At 39.3% G+C, this 21,335-nt stretch overlaps 1 protein-coding gene across 2 annotated transcripts in view; it reads left to right on the forward strand.

The window, feature by feature from the left end:
• The window catches only part of TMEM117 (transmembrane protein 117), a 483,071-nt gene that overhangs the window by 457,900 nt on the left and 3,836 nt on the right, over positions 1 to 21,335 (forward strand). For both annotated transcript variants that reach the window (XM_047788017.1, XM_047788018.1), the window contains one exon: positions 10,727 to 10,856. In XM_047788017.1, coding sequence (XP_047643973.1) covers positions 10,727 to 10,856 — 130 coding nt within the window. The remainder of the gene's footprint in view (positions 1 to 10,726; positions 10,857 to 21,335) is intronic.

Raw genomic sequence — 21,335 nt, forward strand, 5'->3', positions numbered from 1 at the left:
CTGTAAATCAACTATACCTTAATAAAAATAAAAATAAATTTAATGAAAAATATTACTTAAAAAAAAAATTGTTCTATGTGGACTCTGTAAACCAAGCCCACTGTATTCACCTCGGGCTTCTCTGACGGGATCATGTCAGTATAAAGACAGGCAACTGCTAACATGCATGTAAGGCTTCTTTACCCCAGATTGTAAACTTGTTTTCCGGAAGGACCCTGGGGCTGGTAGACTCTCTCTCTCTCAGAGGTTCCCAAAGAGGAACACAATGTGTTTTAGGTTTTTCTTGGCCTTTGACCTCTGGACTAAAAGTAGTTTCAGAATAATTTCCAGTTCACTGAGGGTATAATTCTACAACAACAAAACATGTTTTATTCTTTCCATCCCCTTGCCCTACCCTATACATCCTGTTTTCCTCATCTCAACTCTCTTACTTGAGGGTTGATAACTTTTCTCTTGAGCTCAGAGAATGAACACGTTTGACCTAAAACTCATTGAAGACAGGCATGGGAGGTCTGGCAGTTCAAATCCATTGCTCCAAAGGTTTCACTTTCTGTTCATGTTATCACTGGGTGGTCCGTGGGGGTCAGAAGCAGAGACTCTCTGACTGCCTTTACTAAGAAGGATGAAAACAGAAAGAAACCATATTGGGTATGGAGCAGCAAGGATCCAGCCTATGGTTTCTAAGAGTCTGCTGCATTCCAAATGCAGTGAACTTTGCCCAGTGTTGTTTGGTTTTGTTTTTTTGTTTTTTGCTTTTCAGAAAAACAGCCATCTTGATTTCACAAAGTGATGGGCAGCATATTTAATTACTGGTAGAATGGCAGAATTGACCCACCAGAATGGACACCAGCCCTAAATAACCGAGCATCCGCACGGGTACACACCAGCTTTTAACATTAGCCTTTGCAGAAGCTACTGAAAATATGAAAAGGAAATTTCGAGTTTCACTTAGAGTCCCCTATTCTACCAAAACTGAATTTGTTTCATACTAACAAATTTCTTTGAAATGAAAAGAATCATGGTCTCTAGTTACTGCCTCTTTACTCTGTTCCCACTAAGAGCAAAGCCGTCATAAGAGTTCTGTAATTATGGCCTCTACTCTACTGCCCATTTTCTTTTGAACCAACTGCAGTCAGGCCTTGTCCCCAACATCAGCTTGCTCTGGAGCTTGGAGGTCTTATCAAGGTCAAGAACCCTCATATTGCCAAGTCCTACGGTTAATTTTCAATCTTCTTACTCCAACTTTCAGCTGCATTCAATAGAGCTGACCACTTGTTCCTTCTTGAAACACTTTTTTCACCTGACTTCTAGGATGCACTGTCTCCTATTTGTCTTGTAATGATGTCATTCCTTGTCAGTTTTCCGTGTTGGCTTCTCCTCTTCCAAATTCTGAATGTCCAAGTGCCTCAGTGCTCAGTCTCTGGACCTCTTATCTTGACTTTCTAAACTCCCTTCCTAGGCGATTCTATCCAGCTCTGTGGCTTTAGATCAATAGGTGCACTGGTGTCTCTCATACCTCATCTCCCCTAAGCTACCCAACTGTCTAGAGGTTACCTCCCCTTGGTGTTTCATAACATGTTCTGAAGAAATCTCTGGATTTCTTATCCACTTTCCTGTCTTCTACAAGTGAATTGGTTCCTCAAACTCTCCCTTCTCAATAAGTGATAGTATCATTTACCAGTTGCCTGACCAACTGGTAAATTCAGAAGCTCAGTTGGTGATACCTTCAAAATACTTCTTGATCTGAACCCCTGGCCACCATTGTTTAACCTCCATCGTCTCACACCTAAATTATTACAGTTGTCTTTCAACTGGCCTTTATTTCTCCTGTAGCCAGACTACCACTCTCCACATCACTCTGCTGCCTATAACCACTCTAACCTTTCTGTTTCTTGGGCAATCCCATCTCATTTCCCTCCTCAGGGCATTTGCATTTTCTCCTCCTAGCTAATCTGCTCCTCCTCCATAGATTTGCAGAGCTTGCTCTTTCATACCAATGGCACCCTCAAAGAAGTTTTTTTTTTTTTTGGACTAACCAAACTAGTACCTACCTCTAACTCACCACCCTCCATCCCCTTACCCTGATTTATTTCCTTTAGAGCATTTATCACTATTTGACACAATGTTATATTGCTATCTTCTGACTGAGTGGTCTATTTTCTATGAGAATATATGCTCAACATTCTTAATTTTTAAAATCATAAAAATAGAAGTGAAACTATTGCAAGAAATACTAGAGGTCCTTACTCAACTACCCGGTTGATATTTAGACCAACTTCATATCCTCTTTATTGTTTGTGAAATTTTTATATTGAATCACATTTACCTACTGATCTCCACTATTATTATTTTTCACAGAGAAAAATGACTTCAATATTAAATGAAAATTTTACCAAGGATACTATCTACCCTTTTGACAGTATGCAATTAATTTTCCCATGTAGCCTATAGAAGAAATTAGTCATTCAGACAATTGAATGTGACCATTCCTAGCAGCATGTACAGAGCCAGAACAGACCCTGGAGCAGTGACAGTTTATACCAAATGTGCAAATACAATAAAGCACAGTATAAGCAAGGGCTGTGTCTTATTGAACTGCAGCCAGTGTCTGAAAAATAACATGAAAGTGTGCTGTCCAGAAACTTCCTTCCGCTAGATTTCACTCTTTCCTTATTAAGAAAAAAGGAGTAGGAGTTTTCCATTTAAGTAAAAAAATGCCAATTTATTATATATGTATATAATATTCATTCTTCTTAAGAAGTGCAAAGTAGGTCAAGTTGTTGTTTGATGATGAATGGAAGACTTTATCCAAAAAGGACCTATCACTGAGTTATGGTGCTCTGTTTCTTTAGACTTTGCACTAACTTTAGATGTCAGCAACTTGTCATCATTAATGATTTGTCTCCCCCCACACACCCCCAACAAGACACACATGTAGGAGTCTCTAAAATGTCAAGCACTCTTTCCTTGCATACAGGTGAACTGTATTGCCCTAGTGAGGGGTATTGATTTCCCGTTATTCCTAGATGCCACATGATGCATTTCTATTAGTTGTAAACACTTAACAAGACTAACTTTTATTTTGTCCTCCATCACATCCATCTGCCAGGGCAGGACATCTGTAAATGAAGCCCAGTGCATTTCATTAGACACTCTTCCACTTTGTGCTTAAAGGAATGATGCTTTCAAGATACCTATTTATAATAAAAGTTGCTTTAAAAAAAATTCACTGCTATCCTTCCAGAGCCTCGTGGTAAAGTCTCCTAAAAGTAGCAAACTACACTCACTTCTCAAATCTACTCTGGGCTTGACTTATTTGCTTTTTTTTTTTTTTTTTATGAACACTAAACCGTTACTTACATCCCATTGGTGTGTGTTGGTTTCAGAATCAGCCAGGAAAATTCCTATTGGCCTTGGCAAGTAAGAAAGCCTATTGATGAAGAAAATACATTAAATCACACTACAAAAGAGGCCCTTAGGATAAATTAGATTGTTTGGGCAACAACAATTTTGAGAGTTCATCGGTATCTTCGAATGCACAAAAACACATGAAAGAGTCAACATCTTTAGACATTTTAAGTAAGAATTTACCGTTTGACTTGGATTTGTTTTAGTGATAAATAAGGTCTGCCATCTCTACTACTTGCTGAAAAAGCCTACTTCAACCAGAGAGCCAAGATTTTTCCTCAACAGCTCTAAATCTTTTAAATAGCATATATGACTCCCAAGAGAGAACTCCAGAAGGTTATGGAATTCATTTCCCCTTGAGGGGAAAAAAAACAACAGTGACTATTAGGAGAAAATGAGAGTACAACCTGTAAGAAAAGAGTGTTTGTCAAAAGACATCTAGGAGGTAACATTCTCTCTTTTGTACACCCTTCACATTTACTGCAGGGCGACTCTGATATTCAACTTTGCCCTGATAACCTTCCTGGAATTATCTGCTGTGGGAAATTATCCCCCACCTTTTTAAAATCACATGTAGGTTTCCATTCTCTTCTCTTGTTCTCTGACTTGGTTGGACATGTCTCATGAGCTTGTTTAATTCTCATGGTGGCTAAAGGAGTGTCTTAGATCAGCCCAATGACAATTTGTACTGGTTCCCCAAACTTAACCGCCTCATCTCACAATATTTACATTTGACTTCACTTTCTTCCTCTCATTATCCAGTCTCCCTCTGTGATCTTTGGCAAATGGCTTCATCTTTGGGTTACTCTGTATAATTCCAGCATACATTGTTTATAGGGGAAAAAAATGAAACAACCATTGTTTTCATAATAATGAATCTCAGTTTGTTGTATAATATTATTGAAACAAAACAAGTACTTGTTGTGTTGTCTTTGTTCCCCTAAATTCATCCTGTTTTCATTTACATGAAACCAGAAAGGGATTGTTATGTATCTTTAATTTTCAGAGAGCTCCATTCATCAATTCATTAAGTATTTGCATTCTCACTGTAGACTGAGCACTACTTCAGATACAGGAAATATAACAGTGAAAAAAACAAGATAAAATTCTGTAAGCTCCCTGGAGCTTACGTTCCAACAGGGCAGGCAGGCAATAAACAATAAGCAACATCTACTATATGTCAGGGTTTCCAAGGATTTATTCAGCCAAGTGATACCACGGCAATTTTGCCAATTAGGAGAAGCGGAGTGTTGCTGAAAGAAATCAGGCGCTCACGATTCTCAATAAGAAACAAAAATATCACCCAGAGCATGAGTACAATTCTTCAGGCCACCACTGCTCGCTGTCATCTAAAATCCTGTTGCTAGGACACCATAAGCGTAGAAAAGCTAAGGACACTTTACAAGCTGGGGACATTTTTGGTTGAATGATGGTCAGATATTCATGGATCTAAATTCAGTTCTGAAAAATTAGGAGGAATAGGGATTAACAAAAGGAAAAAAGCGTATCTGTAAAGTTGGCTTTTGAAATCGTTTAAAGCTTTATAATCTAATGCTTCTAAAGAGGAGATAGACCTCTCCTCTTCAATTATTACATTGAAAAAATGTTGGTATTTTAATCACTATTTAGGTATTTAGTTGAGTATAGTTGATTTACAGTGTTGTCGATTTCTGCTGTACAGCATAGTAACGCAGTCATCCATATGTTAATTCTTTTCTAAATGGTTATCAGTACTTTTTAGTAAAGTATGATCTAATTTGTGTCTTAAATTTTGCAAAAACCAGGTGGCCAGTCTTGGCCCCCCAAGATGGGACTTTTGTTCTGATATTGTGGTTTTATTTTTGCAGGGTAGCGTAATCAATGTTATTATACTTTTATCCTCTAATGCATCTCAAAATAGAAATGAGGTCCCTCCATTTGATTTGGGAAATTGAATGCCACTTGGGGAATTCAAAACCACTGTTGGTTTCAAGCTTGAGTTCCTCTGCACAGTATCAAGTACTTTTCCTTGGCCCCAAGGCATGTGTCTCAATGAGAAAATGTGGGGAAATGATGAATCCAGGATATCCTGAGACCATCTTGCCTCTGTATTTAACATTGTCCTGAGATTCTGTCCAGATGCAGCCCATGAATAATAGGGCCACACTTGGGTAGAATCACATTTGGACATATCAGTCCAAATTATATGTTCAAATGTGATCTTTATAGCTCTAGGCAAAAGTAAATGGCTGTGTGTGAGAAATAAGAGTAGATGTATTCCATGGCACTGTTCATTTACTTTTCCATGGGAAATATACCCATCTGAATAGAAATCAACTGTTTCTCATATATGAAGCAAGAGACAAAGTTGGAAGTCTGTTCATCACCATAAACTGATGAGAACTGGAATAGGGTGCATGACACAAGGTACCTAAATAATTCTCATATTACTGAGCCACTGATAGGACAGACCTCTAAAGGTAATGTTAGATTTAAGAGCAGGCTGGAGTAAGGAAGCTTTGAATTACTGAATACTGATAACATTTCTTAAAGAACAAAATAAATGAACATTTGTAACATGCAATCACAGGACCAGCCTGTCTCTACTCTGGTCTTGGTAGCCAAGCACATCTTGCCTCATCATTCTCTTAATTGAACATTTTCATCTTGTGTTCAAAATATCATTTTTAGATCTATGCAGGTGGAAAGAAAGCCATGACACTCATAATATTTACCTACAGTCTGCATATGAAACTGGTCTACATCCTTAGTTTTCATGCCAAGAGAATCTCAATATCTGCTAGTAATCGCCCATTAGGCAAATCTTTCTGCTCATCAGTCTGATTAGAAACCAGCTATCCACATCTCCTCAGAAAAGAAAATCATGGACTTGGAGAAAAGACTTGTGGCTGCCTGATGGGAGGGGGAGGGAGTGGGAGGGATCAGGAGCTTGGGCTTATCAGACACAACTTAGAATATATTTACAAGGAGATCCTGCTGAATAGCATTGAGAACTTTGTCTAGATACTCATGTTGCAACAGAAGAAAGGGTGGGGGAGAAAATGTAACTGTAATGTATACATGCAAGGATAACCTGACCCCCTTGCTGTACAGTGGGAAAATAAAAAAAAATATTTAAAAAAAAAAAAAAAAAGAAACCAGCTATCCTTTAGACAGTTGCTTAGTGGAGAGAAAGTTACACTTGATCCTCTTCAAATTAGGATCAGATAAAATATGAGAACTGGAGTTCTTGCTGTGGTGCAATGGGATCAGTGGCATCTTTGCAGCACTGGGACACAGGTTTGATCCCTGGCCTGGCACAAAGGTTAAGGGTCTGGCATTGCCTATGTGTAGGTCAAAACTGTAGCTCGGATCTGATCCCTGCCCCTAGAACTCCATATGCATATGCCATGGGGTGGCCAAACTGTGTGTGTGTGTGTGTGTGTGTGTGTACATACAGAGAGAAAGAGAACTTCTGAGAGGAAAAAATAGGTTAAAGCCAGCTCATGGAGCCAGCTTTTGGTGAGAGATGAGCAGTCAATGTCTGCCATCAGCAATTGTCAATTAGAACAGGTATAACACGTACCAAGAACTCCAGTACTGAGTGAAACACAGGGAAGGTTTCAGTTTTCACAGTTGGAGGTAGCATGGCCCAGAAGAAAGTATGGATTGTTTAGCTTGGGCTCTGCCAAATGACAGCTATATCATTTTGCGATGGCTTAACCTCTTTGAGGCAAATTTTTCTCATCTGCAAAATGGGTTAATAAAGATCATTTTGCATACAAATGTATATATGCATATATAGCCCCAGGAGATGTTAGAACATTGCAAGTGCTTGATAATTTATACCTTATAACCCGAGTGTCTGCCAGTGTCCTTGGCCTTTAGTGTCACATGTTGCTAGCTCACCAGCTCCTACCTGCATAGTAGCAGTGCCTCCCTCTACCACAGTGAAAGTCCCCAACAGTTATTTCTGGAGGTGGCCAGAGTATGACCCTCATTGCACAAGAAACCCACTTGTTCCTGTCTATCTTCCTTCTGAGGCTACCTCACATGACGTCCCTTGGAGGGAGGCGCCCTTCCCTATGGTCCTGCTCTGGTACCCTGGGGGAGGACTCTGCTCTGACTAAAGTCTCATCAGAGACTTCAGAAAGCCAGTGCTGTGCAATGGATGGGGCCAGAAAGGAGAAAATGGTTTTTGTCCTTTTCCACCTGGACCCAGAAGCAGCCTTATGTGTGGTCCTCCTGAAAACAGACATATCTGCCTCTTCTGCTTCACTCTCAGGATCAACCTGAACTTAGAATCATGCTGGGCAATCAACCAGGCTTGATGGCCATTTCTCTGTCTCTTCACTGTCTCCAGCAATGTGCTACTTGCCATCCTGGCCTTGTCTCACCCTCTTAAGAAGCTGTGAGGTTGACAAATGAAGAGACTGAAACCTATGGGGATTCAGAATATCATCCCCCCTCCTTTTTTATGTTCTGTAAATAAGTACTTGGGGTATCACCACCCACTGTGGCCCATTGTCCATTAAGATGAGCTCCAAACAGGGTGTCCCCTGGTGGCTCAGTGCGGTGGCTCAGGTCACTGCTGTGGTGTGGGTTCAATCCCTGGCCCAGGAACTTATGTGGCCCAGTCAACTTTTTTTGACTCATACCTCAGTCAAAAAAAAAAAAAAAAAGATGAGCCCAACATATGTTTGAAGCAGTAGCAATGATCATTATTACCATTCCATTCCAAGTCAAGTTAAGGTCAGAGTGTACATGATTCACCAATGAGTCTGCAGAAATGTGCAGAGTAGGAATTATACTACAGAAATCGAAGCAGCAGGGAGAGAAAGCAGATAGGGAGTTCGAAGACCAAGGAAAAAAGTTTTGAAAACCAAAAACCTGCACATTATAATATCTAAAAAAAATAACGTAGAAGAGAGGAATCTAAGACAATGTGTGTGTCAGTTCTTTTTTATTTGTTCTCTTTTAAAAAAAAAAATGTCTTAGATGGCACCACACTTTTCCCCCGTACTCCCTGCCTTGATTCAGTGTTTTAAAAAAAGACAAGGAAAATGCCACCTTCCAGATAAAGAGCAAGACTTTCTCTTCTTTTTCCTCTGCTCTCCATTTCCTTAATTCTTCTTTCTCTCTTCAAGTACAAGTGGGAAATGACTGAGGAACCTTTCTTGGGTGAATGAAATTTTGATCCCATGCTACAAGAAAGCTCTAGAGATTACTTTCAAACTAAAACCAATTTCATACCCAGTAGAAAACATTCCTTTCATTAAATGAAAAGCTAAATGATAACAGTCCAAGAACATCTTTCTAAAAAGGTTTACTAGGTACACTTGCCAAGTGACTACCAAAAAGTATTCTCTTCCTTAAACCAAGAAATGAAAAAGAGAACTGCTCTACTGGTAATACTTGTGTTGTTATCTAGGGTTAGTGAAAGATACCCTGGTTATTGGTTCCTTTATTTGCCAAGCATAATTTTTTATGGGAAGTGTCAGTTTATATTTAAGGCCAAATTCAATTTCAATTCTCTTTGCAAAAAGCTTCCCAGTAACACTGAAAGAACAAGATAGTTTCAGTGGGGAAAAAAACAAGGCAAATGCACTTTAATGAAATGCAATAGTTCACAGGTATTACTACCAATTGATTTTTTACTAATATTTTAGATTGCAATGTTCCAAATTCATTCAGCTCTCCTGCTCTAGGCTTTCTGAATTTCCCAAATTACATGTCTATTTGCTGGCGACATCTGAAAAACTAGGAGAGGTGAGACCAACAAGATATGTGCATACACATCAACAGAAAGGAATGATATTGCATTTTTTCACTTTTTCTTCTTGTGTATTTATTTCTTTTTAAAGGATTTAAGTGATCCATAGATTAAGAAATTTACAGACATTGGGAGTTTCCATTGTGGCTTAGTTGGTTAAGAACCCGACATAGTGTCCGTGAGGATGCAGGTTTGATCCCTGACCTTGCTCAGTGGGTTAAGGATCCAGCAGGGTCACAAGCTGCAAGCGTAGGTTGCAGATGCTGCTCAGATCCCGAATTTCTGTGGCTGTGGTGAGGCCTGCAGCTGCAGCTCTGATTCAACCCCTAGCCCAGGAACTTCCAAATGCCTCAAATGAGGCTGTTAACAAAAAGGAAAAGAAAAAGAAATGAATAGACGTTGAAAGCTTTCCTAGTTACCACCACTCACATATTCTCCTTTCCTTAAAGTCTGTTCTCCCTTAATCAGAACTTTAAGCAAAGAGGAGAGTGGGATGGACACAGAAACTCCTCACATGTTCAGGCACACTATTATGTAGCACACTTTTGTTAGCTCAATATGTAGAAATCTTGGAGGATTTTAACTTTTTAATATTGAAATGGTGGATTGAAATCTTAATATTTTGTCTATTACTTTTTCATATCCAAGTTCTTTCAAAATATTCATTCAGTGTAGGACTCTCAATTTAGGATTTCATCACTAGAAATCAAAATAGGTCTCTTACTGTCAGTGGCTTCAACTTAAATGTTTTTTCATTATTTAGTGTATTTCTTCTTCACATGGTGATTATGAACTTTAGTTTCGTGCCACTATCCAACAACAAAGAGCCGATGTGACACCTAAAAATATTCTCATTTGTATCTGTTTCCCTTCCTTACAAGAAGGAGGGTCATCCCATCTGATTTTGCCTTGACAACAAGGAAATAACTAATGACAATTTGGGGAGTAATTCACTGCTTACCCTTCATGCTAGCATGTCAGGGCCTCTATCGTTTGATTGAAACTGATGCTAAATTGCAAGAGAGTCTTTGGCATTTTTCCATTTCATATAGATGCTAGTAGAGATGATTAATAAGACTCCCTTGATTTGAACTGAGGCACTTGGTTAAGTGAATTCAATTTCCTTTACTTTGTCTTCTTACACAAAATATGCTGTTATTAAGGTTCTTATTTTTAAAAAATAGTGAAACAAACTATAACTAAATTACCCCATATTTATGTAAAATATGGATCACTTCCTTTTTATAAAAAATTTAAGATCAGGTCTCCAGAATGAAAGAGATAAACATATATAGATGCAAATGAATTCTGCATTGGTTTCTTATTACCACATTAAAGGGAAAAAATCTGAGGATGTAAGTTATGTCTTAATTTTGATTTTGAATGCATGCTGCAACCTAATGTACATAAAATAACCATCACAGAATAAAACTGATACACCCAACAGCTGGCTGCATTTAAAGGATTTTAAAATAAGTGCTTATAGAAAAGTCCATCTTTGGTGTTTTGCTGCTTAGGAATGAAACAAATCACAGATAATGTTTTCACGTCAATTTTCTCTGACAGGACTGGGAATTCCCACATTTCATGGGAGACGTTGATGTAAATCTTCCTGGGTTGCACACGCCTCACATGCAGTTCAAGATTCCTTTCTTCCAGAAGATCTTCAAGGAGGAATATCATATTCACATAACAGGTATAATTTTGAACACAATTTGACTGTCTCTTAGTTAGTGATGCTAGCTACTATAAAAAAAAAAAGCACATAGTAACATTGCAGGGGCTTACAGGAATATAGTTGTCTTTGCCTCATTTAACCATACAGGGTGGTTCTAGATCACCAGGGCGCTCTGGACCATCATTCTGGGACTTTGACTTCCATTGCAACATCAACATCCAGTGGGCAAATGGGGGAATTGACTAAAAAGGCTTGCCTGTTTCTTAACCACCTGGCCTGGAAGAGCATGTCACCTCTGTCCACATTCCATGGGGTATAACTAGTGAGAGAGCCCCACGAATCATCAAGGAGAATGGGGAGATGCGGACTCTCGTTGGGCAGCCACCTATGATGTCAAGTCTTTTCATCATGATTGGATGTCAAGTGTGCCAGCCTAGGGTTATCAGAGGGAAGGACACATCTTTGGGGTGAATTGTTAGCTACCTCTGCCATGCTCCGGAGGCCACTCCGCCTTGGTTTTATTCATTAGGTGGGTTTCTTTTTCAGAACATTCAGCTCAGTATATTTTTTCCACATTAATATTTCTGTTGCTTTGTTCTTCATTTGCTGCTGAGATCCAAACAAAGAAATCCTAGACTCCAGTTGGGCCATGTGCCTTTAGGGAGTTCAGCCACTTCCCATTTGATTGAGTAAAACTTAACTGCTGTGGCATATGGGTCACCAGTGATTCTCTGGTGGATCCTCAGATTATTTCATTTTCAGATATGTCCTGCTCTCGAAATGGCTCAAATATGATTTATTATAATATTCTTTCACAACATCTCAGGCATTCTCATCTCAAAAAGGCTTCCTGGGGTTACGTTTTATACCTTTATTTCTCTTTATAACCAGAAGCTGACAAGTGAATGATCACAAAGAAAGAATGGCATTAGTTCCCAAATTCAGGTAGTGACTGTGTATGTGTTTTAAGGACAATGGCTTAAGATCCCACACCTGCTCTAATAAAAACTGCTGAAGAAATCTGTGCTTACACTGCCGTCTGTGCTGCCAAATAAAAATAGCCTGAGCCCAGAAAACGTGAACATCTGAGTACTGAAAAAAAAAAAAGAGAGAGAGAGAATCTCTTTGCTTCCCAACTTGAGGGCTGTTTTTTGCTTTGAGCATGAAGCGACCTTCTTAAATTGGAGAATGAGCTCATGAATAGGGAAGATGCAGCAGGTTTCTTTTCCTATTCAGAATGAATGAGGCCCCTCTATTAAATTCACTGAGTAAATCAATCAATTTGAGTTCAGGTCACATAGTGTGGTTTCAGAGTCCCCACTTAATCTCGGCAGCATGCTACCCTCTTGGACTTCTAAAACAGCTATCACACACATGGCATCCTCATATCCCTTTGGGTGGGCTTTTGCTGGAACCATCTGTTCTTGTTCTCAGCTCTTGTCCCAGACTATCATGGCCCTAATATTATCTCTGACTGAATATCAGAAGACTTGTCAAAAATATACTGCTTGAGTATTGACTATCAGGTTTAAAAAAATGGGGAAAAAAATATTTGGAGAACCCATTGGCCAGAAAGAAAAATAAAGCTGTTCAAAATATGTAATTAGGGGCTCTTTTGCATGGCTTTGTCATATATGCTGTCATTTCTAGAAAGGGGTAGGGACAGGTTTTGTGGTATCCAAAAAGCTCACACAATTGGGAATGCTCTATTTAAGAATATGAATACAAAATTACACCTAAAAATTGTATGCCGTGTCTGGGAAGGGAGCCAGGCATACAGGTGTCTCTGAAGATTCAGCATCATTCCTTTCAAGGGAAAGCCTCCTGTGCATTTGAACTATAACCTTCGTCCCACCAAGGATTGTTTTCTAAAAACTCAAAAGACAGAAAGACTAGCTAAGTTTTTATAATAGAGACTACACGTTGATAAAATCTGCCAGAAGGTGGAAATACATTGCAGTTAAGGCTTTGGTGTAGTGGTTATTAAATTATGCTGGTTATCATATCATCTGGGGAACTTTATAAATATACAGATTGTTGGGCTCCCTTCCTAGTGGTTCTAACCCAATAGGTCTGGGCAAAGGTCAAGGGATGGGACTTTTGTAAAGCTGCCCTAGGTGATACTGATCATTGAGAACTGCTCCTTTCTGATTGGGAAGACACAGATGAGGTCACTCTTTCTCCCTGGAATGACCCATGCAAGTGATTGGGTGCCTGGACCTGCCAGCAGGTATTTGAGGATTATAGGGCTTAAATTCAAAATAAGGCAGGTTGTGCTAAGATGGTCATGTGGTGCTCCAGATCGAAGATAAAAAGTTCTAGGAAAACGGTGATAGGTTTGGAGGCTGAAGAATGTCAGAACTTTCCCCCTCTTGTTCTCTTGTTTTGTTTGGTGCTTTCATTGTTTTTTGGTTTTGGGGGGGTTGGAGGGTTTAGTATTGTTTGGGGTTTTGTTTTTAGTTGTTTGTGGGGGTTGGAGTTTTTTTAATTTATTGGAGTATAGTTGACTGACAATGTTGTATTAGTTTCAGGTGTACAGCAAAGTGAATCTAATTTTAAAAAATGACACAAAAGAACTTATTTATAAAATAGAAACAAACTCACAGATTTCACAGCCAATCTTATAGTGACCATAGGTGAAACCACTGCAAGGAGGGAAGAATGGTGAGGTTGGGAATAAGATATACATGCTCTCTTTATTCTATTAATCAGCTGAAGAAGTTGCTGAAGCCACTCTAGAGTACCACTATTCTCCTCTGAAGGGCCTTTGACTTTATGTGATGTTGTAAGATAGTTGTTTCTGGTCAAACCCAGGTAAAATCTGCAAAACATGATGCTATACGTTGTATTTTAACATGCTCAAGGCGTAGTAGCCCACAAATTTCCAAGTGAACCTCAAACACTAGCTTGATCAGCTCCTCCTCATTCTGCTTCTTTTTGCAGGGAGACTTTAGTGTTTTCCATGTTTGGAAAATATAGAATCAGCCCTGAGATTCTTAAGCATGAAACCCTCTATATCCATCAACAATTCCCAAACCTTACTGTGTGTGAGAATCACCTGGAGAACTTGCTTAAAAGATCCATCAGCTTCACACTCAGAGTTGAATGCCTCAGGTGTGAGGTGGAACCCAGAACCCAGCATCCTCTCAAGCATCACCAGTGATGCCTATGCAGGCTGCCAGAGAACCACACTTTGAGAAACACTGCTGCTGAGAAACATTTTCTGTAGACAGAATTCCTCTTATCTCAGCTTTTATTTATTTTATAGGTACCTCTGAAAACAAAAGCCAAGGGGCAGAAGGCAAATTCAGTAGAAACAGAGTAGCTAGTGGCAAAGGCACATAGCAGAAGACTATCAGGAACTAGAAAGTCCAGGGCTGGGACCATCAGAAGTCTCAAAGCAGAGCATGACTGCAGAAAGGTCTAGAAGAACCTGGAGCCAGAGCTAGGAAGGGATCCTTCAGACCTCAAGATGGCTCTGTCTATTGCTTTTTCTGTCTGTGTTTGTTCTGCACCAGAAGAGCCTGGACAAGAACGGCTAGGGTTCTCCTAGTTTCAAGGATGGCTTCACCTTGGCCTTGACTTTCATTTCTCTGTGATCTAGAAAAGATGTTCACTGCAGGTTGAGGGAATGGAATGTAAAGATTTCATGCATAGGTTTCAGCCCTGCTACTAACTGATGGCATAGCCTTTGTCAAGCTCTTGAACCTCTTGGAGGTTCATTTTTTTCATCTGTTAAATGGGGACAATAATGGTACTTAGCCCATAGGGTTGCTGTGAGAACTAAATTAATGTGTACAAGGTACTTAAAACAGAGCCTGCCCAAGGAAGCACTCAATAAACTTACTGTGTTACCTAAAGCTTTCTTTCATCCATCCAGAATCTGCCTTTCCTATTTAATGCAAAAGCATTTGGTGGCCTGAGAGAGGGTTCTCTGAGTATTTATCCACTCTTCTGAGTTCTTTGCTATTATTTACTGTTTGGAGTCCTCAAGAAGGAGAAAGCTCAGAATGGAAAAAAGAAATCTCTCTCCCAATAAAATGCCCTGTATGTAGAGAGTTCTCTGACACTGACAAGTTCCCCTTGACATTTTAAAAGCATTTAGGATTTGAGTATTTTTTAATCCTGATTCCTAGCTAGTTTTATTTATGCATGTCAGAAATAACTTGAATGGTTGCATCTGTTTAGCTCATCTGGATCCCCCTTGACAGATGGTTTGCTGCAGTATGTATGAGCTTTCATTTTGTAAACTGGGCTACAGCTTATAAAAATAAATCATCTCTATCCAAGGGTGTGTTACAGTATTTTTTCTGTGAATTTTGACTTCAGTTGTAAAGGGGATAAACAATGATTAGGTCATGTTAGTGCTTTTAGCACCCATGTCCATTGTTCTTCTCCTAAATGTAAATGCTAAATGCAACTGCATAATTATCTCTCCTGCCCTCTTCCCTTTTACCTCTAAGGTGAGTGCAAAGATGAATTGGAAGTGTGTATTTAAGCCTCTGGAGGCGAGAGAGGAATGGCCTCTCAATTCAGTCTCGGAAGCTCCTCTGAGTCCTATTAATGCCGATCCCGGTGGAAGCTCTGCCATCTGTCATCCCAGCCAGACAAAGGAAGTGTCCCATTGGTGGCCATCATCTGAGTAAATTAGGAGGGGGTTGGGGGAAAGGCCAGAAGGAAGGCCTGTGCATCTGTGAGTAGAGAATTCACACTGCTGGCACAGTGATTCCCAGGGGAACCCTTTTGGCAAAAATGAAAAATGTAGAAATAAACAAGCCTCTGTAGGTCCATTTTCTATTTCGGTTTCCTGAGCACTGTCAGGGCACAGGTGCTTTACCAATGGCAAGAATGTGGCAAATAATTAATAAAAACCCCTTTGTTTTATTTCCATACGTGCATGATTCCTGGCAAATGAGTTCCCAAAGATTGCTTTTTAAAGAGCTTTCCTGTTGTCAATCAGATCTTGGACAGTGCTGGGCAAGGGCAGGACAGTGGTCCATCCAGCAGAATAGCACATCTAGCAAAATTAGCAAGGGACTTGTTATAGGGAAATATGATGCCTCCTTTTCACATGACAGTCCCCAAAGGTGGTAAATTTATCCAAAGGACACATAGACCTCTTGCTAGTCTCTTAGTTGTGAATTTTTCTAAACTTTTCCTGAAGCAGTTTCCATTTTCAGAGCATTTCTGCAGATCTAAGAATTAACTGTATTGACTTCTGCATAAAGCAACAATTCCTTTTATTCATCCCAAACTCAACTCATCTTCTTCAAGGCCATGATGGCTTTACCCAAAGCCAGCCAGTCCTTGCTGCCCCTAAGCTGGTCTGCCCTTCCAAACTGAGGTGTCCTGGGTTCATTTATGCATAGATGAAGATTTGTGGAATAAAACTCACATGCTGGAGTTCCTGTTGTGGCTCAGCAGGTTAAGAATCCAACTAGTACCCATGAGGATGTGGGTTCGATCCCTGGCCTCATTCAGTGGGTTAAAGATCTGGCCATTACAAAGGGAGAAAAAAGTATGTATACATGTACATGTATGTGTAACTGGGTCCCCATGCAGTACAGTGGGGAAAAAAAATGTGTTGGGGAAATAACAATAAAAAAGCAAAATAAAATAAAATAAAAAAGATCTGGCATTACCGCAAGCTGCAGCATAAGTTACAGCTGCAGCTCAGCTCCTGCGTTGCTGTGGCTGTGGCAGAGGCTGGCACTGCAGCTCTAATTCAAACCTTAGCCTGGGAACTTCCACAAAAAGACAAAAACTTCCTAAAAGGAAAATGAAACAACCAACCTCACATGCTTTTAGGAAATTTGTCTTTACGGCCAGGAAGAAAACAAAGACTTGAAATATATAATTAATCATAATCTCTGAGACATAAATGTTTTGCTTTTCCAAATTTTCCAGATTGTATATGATTTTTGACAGCATCATGGAATTCCCCAGATCATTGTAACACATGTATTTGATTTGAAAGACTAAAGCTTGACTCTTGAAAATTTTTTGGACACCATACCTCAGACTTTATTGATAATGATGAGAGCTACTTTAAGAATCTATATTTATTGGCTTTTAAGTCTTAAGAAGATAATTTATTAACTCAGACCACTCTTATTGGTTCATAAATTAATTAGTAAATAGCTTCAATTTACTAAATGATCTCCTATGGCCCAAGCACTTAATGTGATTTCTAGATATCCCTAAATTACGTAGGGGGACTTAAAGAGAGGCTACCTCAGTGAGCCCTGTTTTCACTGATCACTTCTGGAGTGAGAAGACATTGAATATGGCCAAGAAGCCTATGACAGCAAACTGTTACCTATTTAATTTTATCCACAACTCATCTTCTTCAAGGCCATAGTTTCCTGCTTTCCCATAATGCATACTAACTGGTTTTGTGGAGCGTGACTGCTGGACACAAGGGTTTGGCCGAGGGGTGACACCCACTTGACATAGAGGTGCTCACAGCACAGCTCAACCTCAATGCTAACTGGCAATCCTACTGATTAAAGGATTTTTTCAAATATCATAATTGAATATTTGAATCATGAAAGGTTCATTACATGGTGGAAATATCAGCTCGTAGAGTCTTTTTCCTTAGTTGAAAAAATAACACTTTCCCCACAACTGTTGTCATTTCCTATGCTAAATCAGGGTTCTGTGGAATAAAGAATTCTTGTAAAATTAACTGGTCCAGGATTCTATAAACTCCCACAAAGTAAAATGATAAAATTACCATTATAATATCATTTCTGACAATCGGTAAGCTTCATTAAAAGCACAAAACACAAGAAAGAAGTAATCCCACCAACACCATGCAGGGATTTCTCATTAAAGGAGACAGGGAGGTATTTCCAGAAGGAGATTTATAGAAATAACATATGGATTCTTACCCTTCCTCCTTGCTGGTTTACGTTATGCTATATAGTTGAAACAACAGGAGGAAATGCAAAATTTCTCATATGATTAATGGTGAAACACCAAACCTCTTGTTATGGTTGATTGTACGGTCACAACAACACACATGGGAAAATGGCAATAGAAGCGCTTCTATTCTTTTCTTTTTGTGTGTCTTATACCTTTTCATGTGAGTCATTTCAGGGACTCAAATTTATTCTTTATGGTAAACAGCATTTCTCAGAGTATACAATCTTTTTTTTTTTTTTTCAAGGAAAGCTTTCTCCATCTGAATATTGTGTATAGCATCATTTTTGCTCTAATGGTGAGATTTCCTGGTTCATCATAAAACATTAAGGTGCAGGCAAAGTTTATTTCACAGACTCATCAGAGACTTTTAGGACTGGGAAGAAACCTGAAGAATTATATAGCTCCTTTACTTTATAGACAAGAACACTAAGGTTGAGTTGTCCCACCTGATTTGGCTTTCTGGTTTATATTTATCTCATGAAAATAATTTTTTAAAGACTATTGCCAAGGAAACAAAACAATGTGTAGGAAAATGGAAGAATGGCTAGGGAAAGATGAACATCTTTCCTCTGTACAGATAGATAAATTGACCAGCCGTTTACTTCAGGTAGCCTGGAAACAAACAAAAAGTAAGAAGAGCCATTTCTTCTATATTTTCAGCTGTTCCAAGTTTCAACTAGTGGCTCTGCCATGTGGGGATGGACAGTGCTACATTCATAGAGAAAGAAAAAGAATCAGTAGGGATCCTGTCTCAATTTAGTTCTCCCCTCTGCACTTCCCCACCCCCACATGACCTCTCTGCTAGGGGACAGGGAGGAGGGAGGGGGGTTTCTATCTGCTGTTCTTTAGCCCCAAAATTTGAATGTATAAAAGACCATTTCTCCAGACTAATACTACTGCAAGCTGGAGACAAATTATCAATTGCTAAGGATTTTAAACTATTTAAATATGCTAATTCACAGAGCATATTTACATATGGGGGCGTATGCTGGGTCCTCTTGGATAATTGGTCTGTGACTTCTACCCATTAATGTCAGTGCTAAGTAATTCTTTCTGTTTTATCCAAACCGAAACATTTAGGATATATCATTGTTACAAACCCTTACACACTTGTCTCTCTCTCTCTCTCTGTTCTATCACCAAGATCTTATATTAACTGGATTGAAGAGGTAGAAGGAAGAAATCGCAGAATACTACCCTACATTTTGGGCAAACTTAATATATTTCAGAGAACGTTCAAATATAACCTCTCCTCTTATCCTCACAATAATCCTTTGAGGTGGATACACTGGTTTTATTCTCCATTTCACAGAACAAAAAATTGAGTTCATATAGTTAATAAGTAGAAGGATTTGGGGGTAGAGAGCAGTCACAGAACTGCAAGCATCTGGTTCCGTTTCCTCAATCTGAAAATAAAATTGTTGAGATCTGGAGACGCGAAACAAGTAACCCAGGGTTGTATTATTTCAGTTGATATTAGGTCTCTCTCCATCTGCAGGTGCAGCCCACGGTTTTTGCCCCTCTGGCACTCCTCGCACATCAGTAAAGGTGTGTTAGAGCAGGGTGATGACATCCATGTCAGGCAGCACATCCCTTTTTTATGTTTACTGAGGTAGAGTTGATTTACACTATTGTGTTAGTTTCTGGTGTGCAGCAAAGTGATTCACAATCCCTGAAAAATATATATATTCTTTTTCAGATTCTTTTCCATTATAGGTTATTACAAGATATTAAATATAGTTCCCTGTGCTATACAGGAGGATCTTATTGTTTATTTATTTTATATCTAGTAGTTTGTACTTGCTAATCCCCAACTCCTAATTTATCCCTTTCCCCCTTCCCCCATTGGTAACCATAAATTTGTTTTCTATGTATGTTTGTGAGTCTGCTTCTGTTTTGTAAATAAGTTTACTTATGTCATATTTTAGATTCCACATATAAGTGATGTTGTATGATATTTATCTTATTCTGTCTGACTTACTTCGCTTAGTATGATAATCTCTAGGTCTAATATGTTGCTGCAGGTATTATCTATTTCTCTTTATGGCTGAGTAGTATTCCATTGTGTGTGTGTGTGTGTGTGTGTACACATATATATTACATCTTCTTTATTCATTCCTCTGTTGATGGACATTTAGGTTGCCTCCATGTCTTGGCTATTGTAAATAGTGCTGCAATGAACATTAGCATGCATGTTTCTTTTCAAACTAGAGTTTCCTCAGATACGTGCCCAGGAGTGGGATTGCTGGGTGGTAATGGTAACTCTATATGTAGTTTTTTAAGGAACCTCCATATTGCTTTCCATAGTGGCTGCACCAGTTTACATTCCCACCAACAGTGTAAGAGGGTTTCTTTTTCTCCACACCTTCTCCAGCATTTATTATCTACAGACTTTTTTTTTGTCTTTTGTCTTTTTAGGGCCACACCTGTGGCATATGGAGGTTCCCAGGCTAGGGGTCTAATCGGAGCTGTTGCCGCTGGCCTATGCCAGGGTCACAGCAATGCCAGATCCAAGCTGTATCTGTGACCTACACCACAGCTCACGGCAACGCGGGATCCTTAACCCGCTGAGCTAGGAGGCAAGAGATTGAACCTGCAACCTCATGGTTCCTAGTCGGATTTGTTTCCGCTGGGCCACGATGGGAACTCCTTTACAGACTTTTTAAATGATGGTCATTCTGACCACTATGAGGTGATACTTCATTGTAGTTTTGATTTGCATTTCTCTAATATTAGCAATATTAAATTTCTTTTTTTTCTTTTGTCTTTTGAGGGCCACACCTGTGGCACATGGAAGTTCCTAGGCTAGGGATTGAAGAGAAACTGTAGCTGCCGGCCTACACCACAGCCACAGCAACGCCAGATCCAAACCGCATCTGTGACCTGCACCACAGTTCACAGCAACACCAGATCCTTAACCCACTGAGCCAGGAATCAAACCTGCATCCTCATGTTCTCATGGATGATAGTCAGATTCATTTCCCATGAGCCACGACGGGAACTCCCTGAACATCTTTTCATATACCTAATGACCGTCTGTGTGTCTTCTTTGGAGAAATGTTCATTTAAGTCTTCTGCTCATTTTGTTTGTTTGTTGTTGTTGTTTTTGGTTATTGAGTGATGTGAGCTGTTTGTGTTTTAGAAATTAAGCCCTCGTCGGTCTCATCATTTGCAAATATTTTCTCCCAGACTGGATGTTGTCTTTACATTTTTTCTATAATTTCCTTTGCTGTGCAAAAGCTTATACGTTTGATTAGATCTAATTTGTTTATTTTTGCTTTTATTTCTGTTGCCTTGGGAGACTGCCCTAAGAAAACACTGGTACAATTTATGTCAGAGAATGTTTTGCCTCTCTTCTCTTCTAGGAGATTTATGTGTCCTGTGTTATATTTAAGTCTTTAAGCCATTTTGAGCTTATTTTTGTGTATGGCGTGAGGGTGTGTTCTAACGTCATTGATTGACATGTGGCTGTGCAGCATTCCCAATACCACTTACGGAAGAGACCGTCTTTAGGCAACACTTTCCTAATTTACTCCTCCTTCATCCTGTCTAAATATACACACACTCTCC

This window comes from Phacochoerus africanus, chromosome 7, assembly GCF_016906955.1.
Source record: "Phacochoerus africanus isolate WHEZ1 chromosome 7, ROS_Pafr_v1, whole genome shotgun sequence".
NCBI classification, from domain to species: domain Eukaryota; kingdom Metazoa; phylum Chordata; class Mammalia; order Artiodactyla; family Suidae; genus Phacochoerus; species Phacochoerus africanus.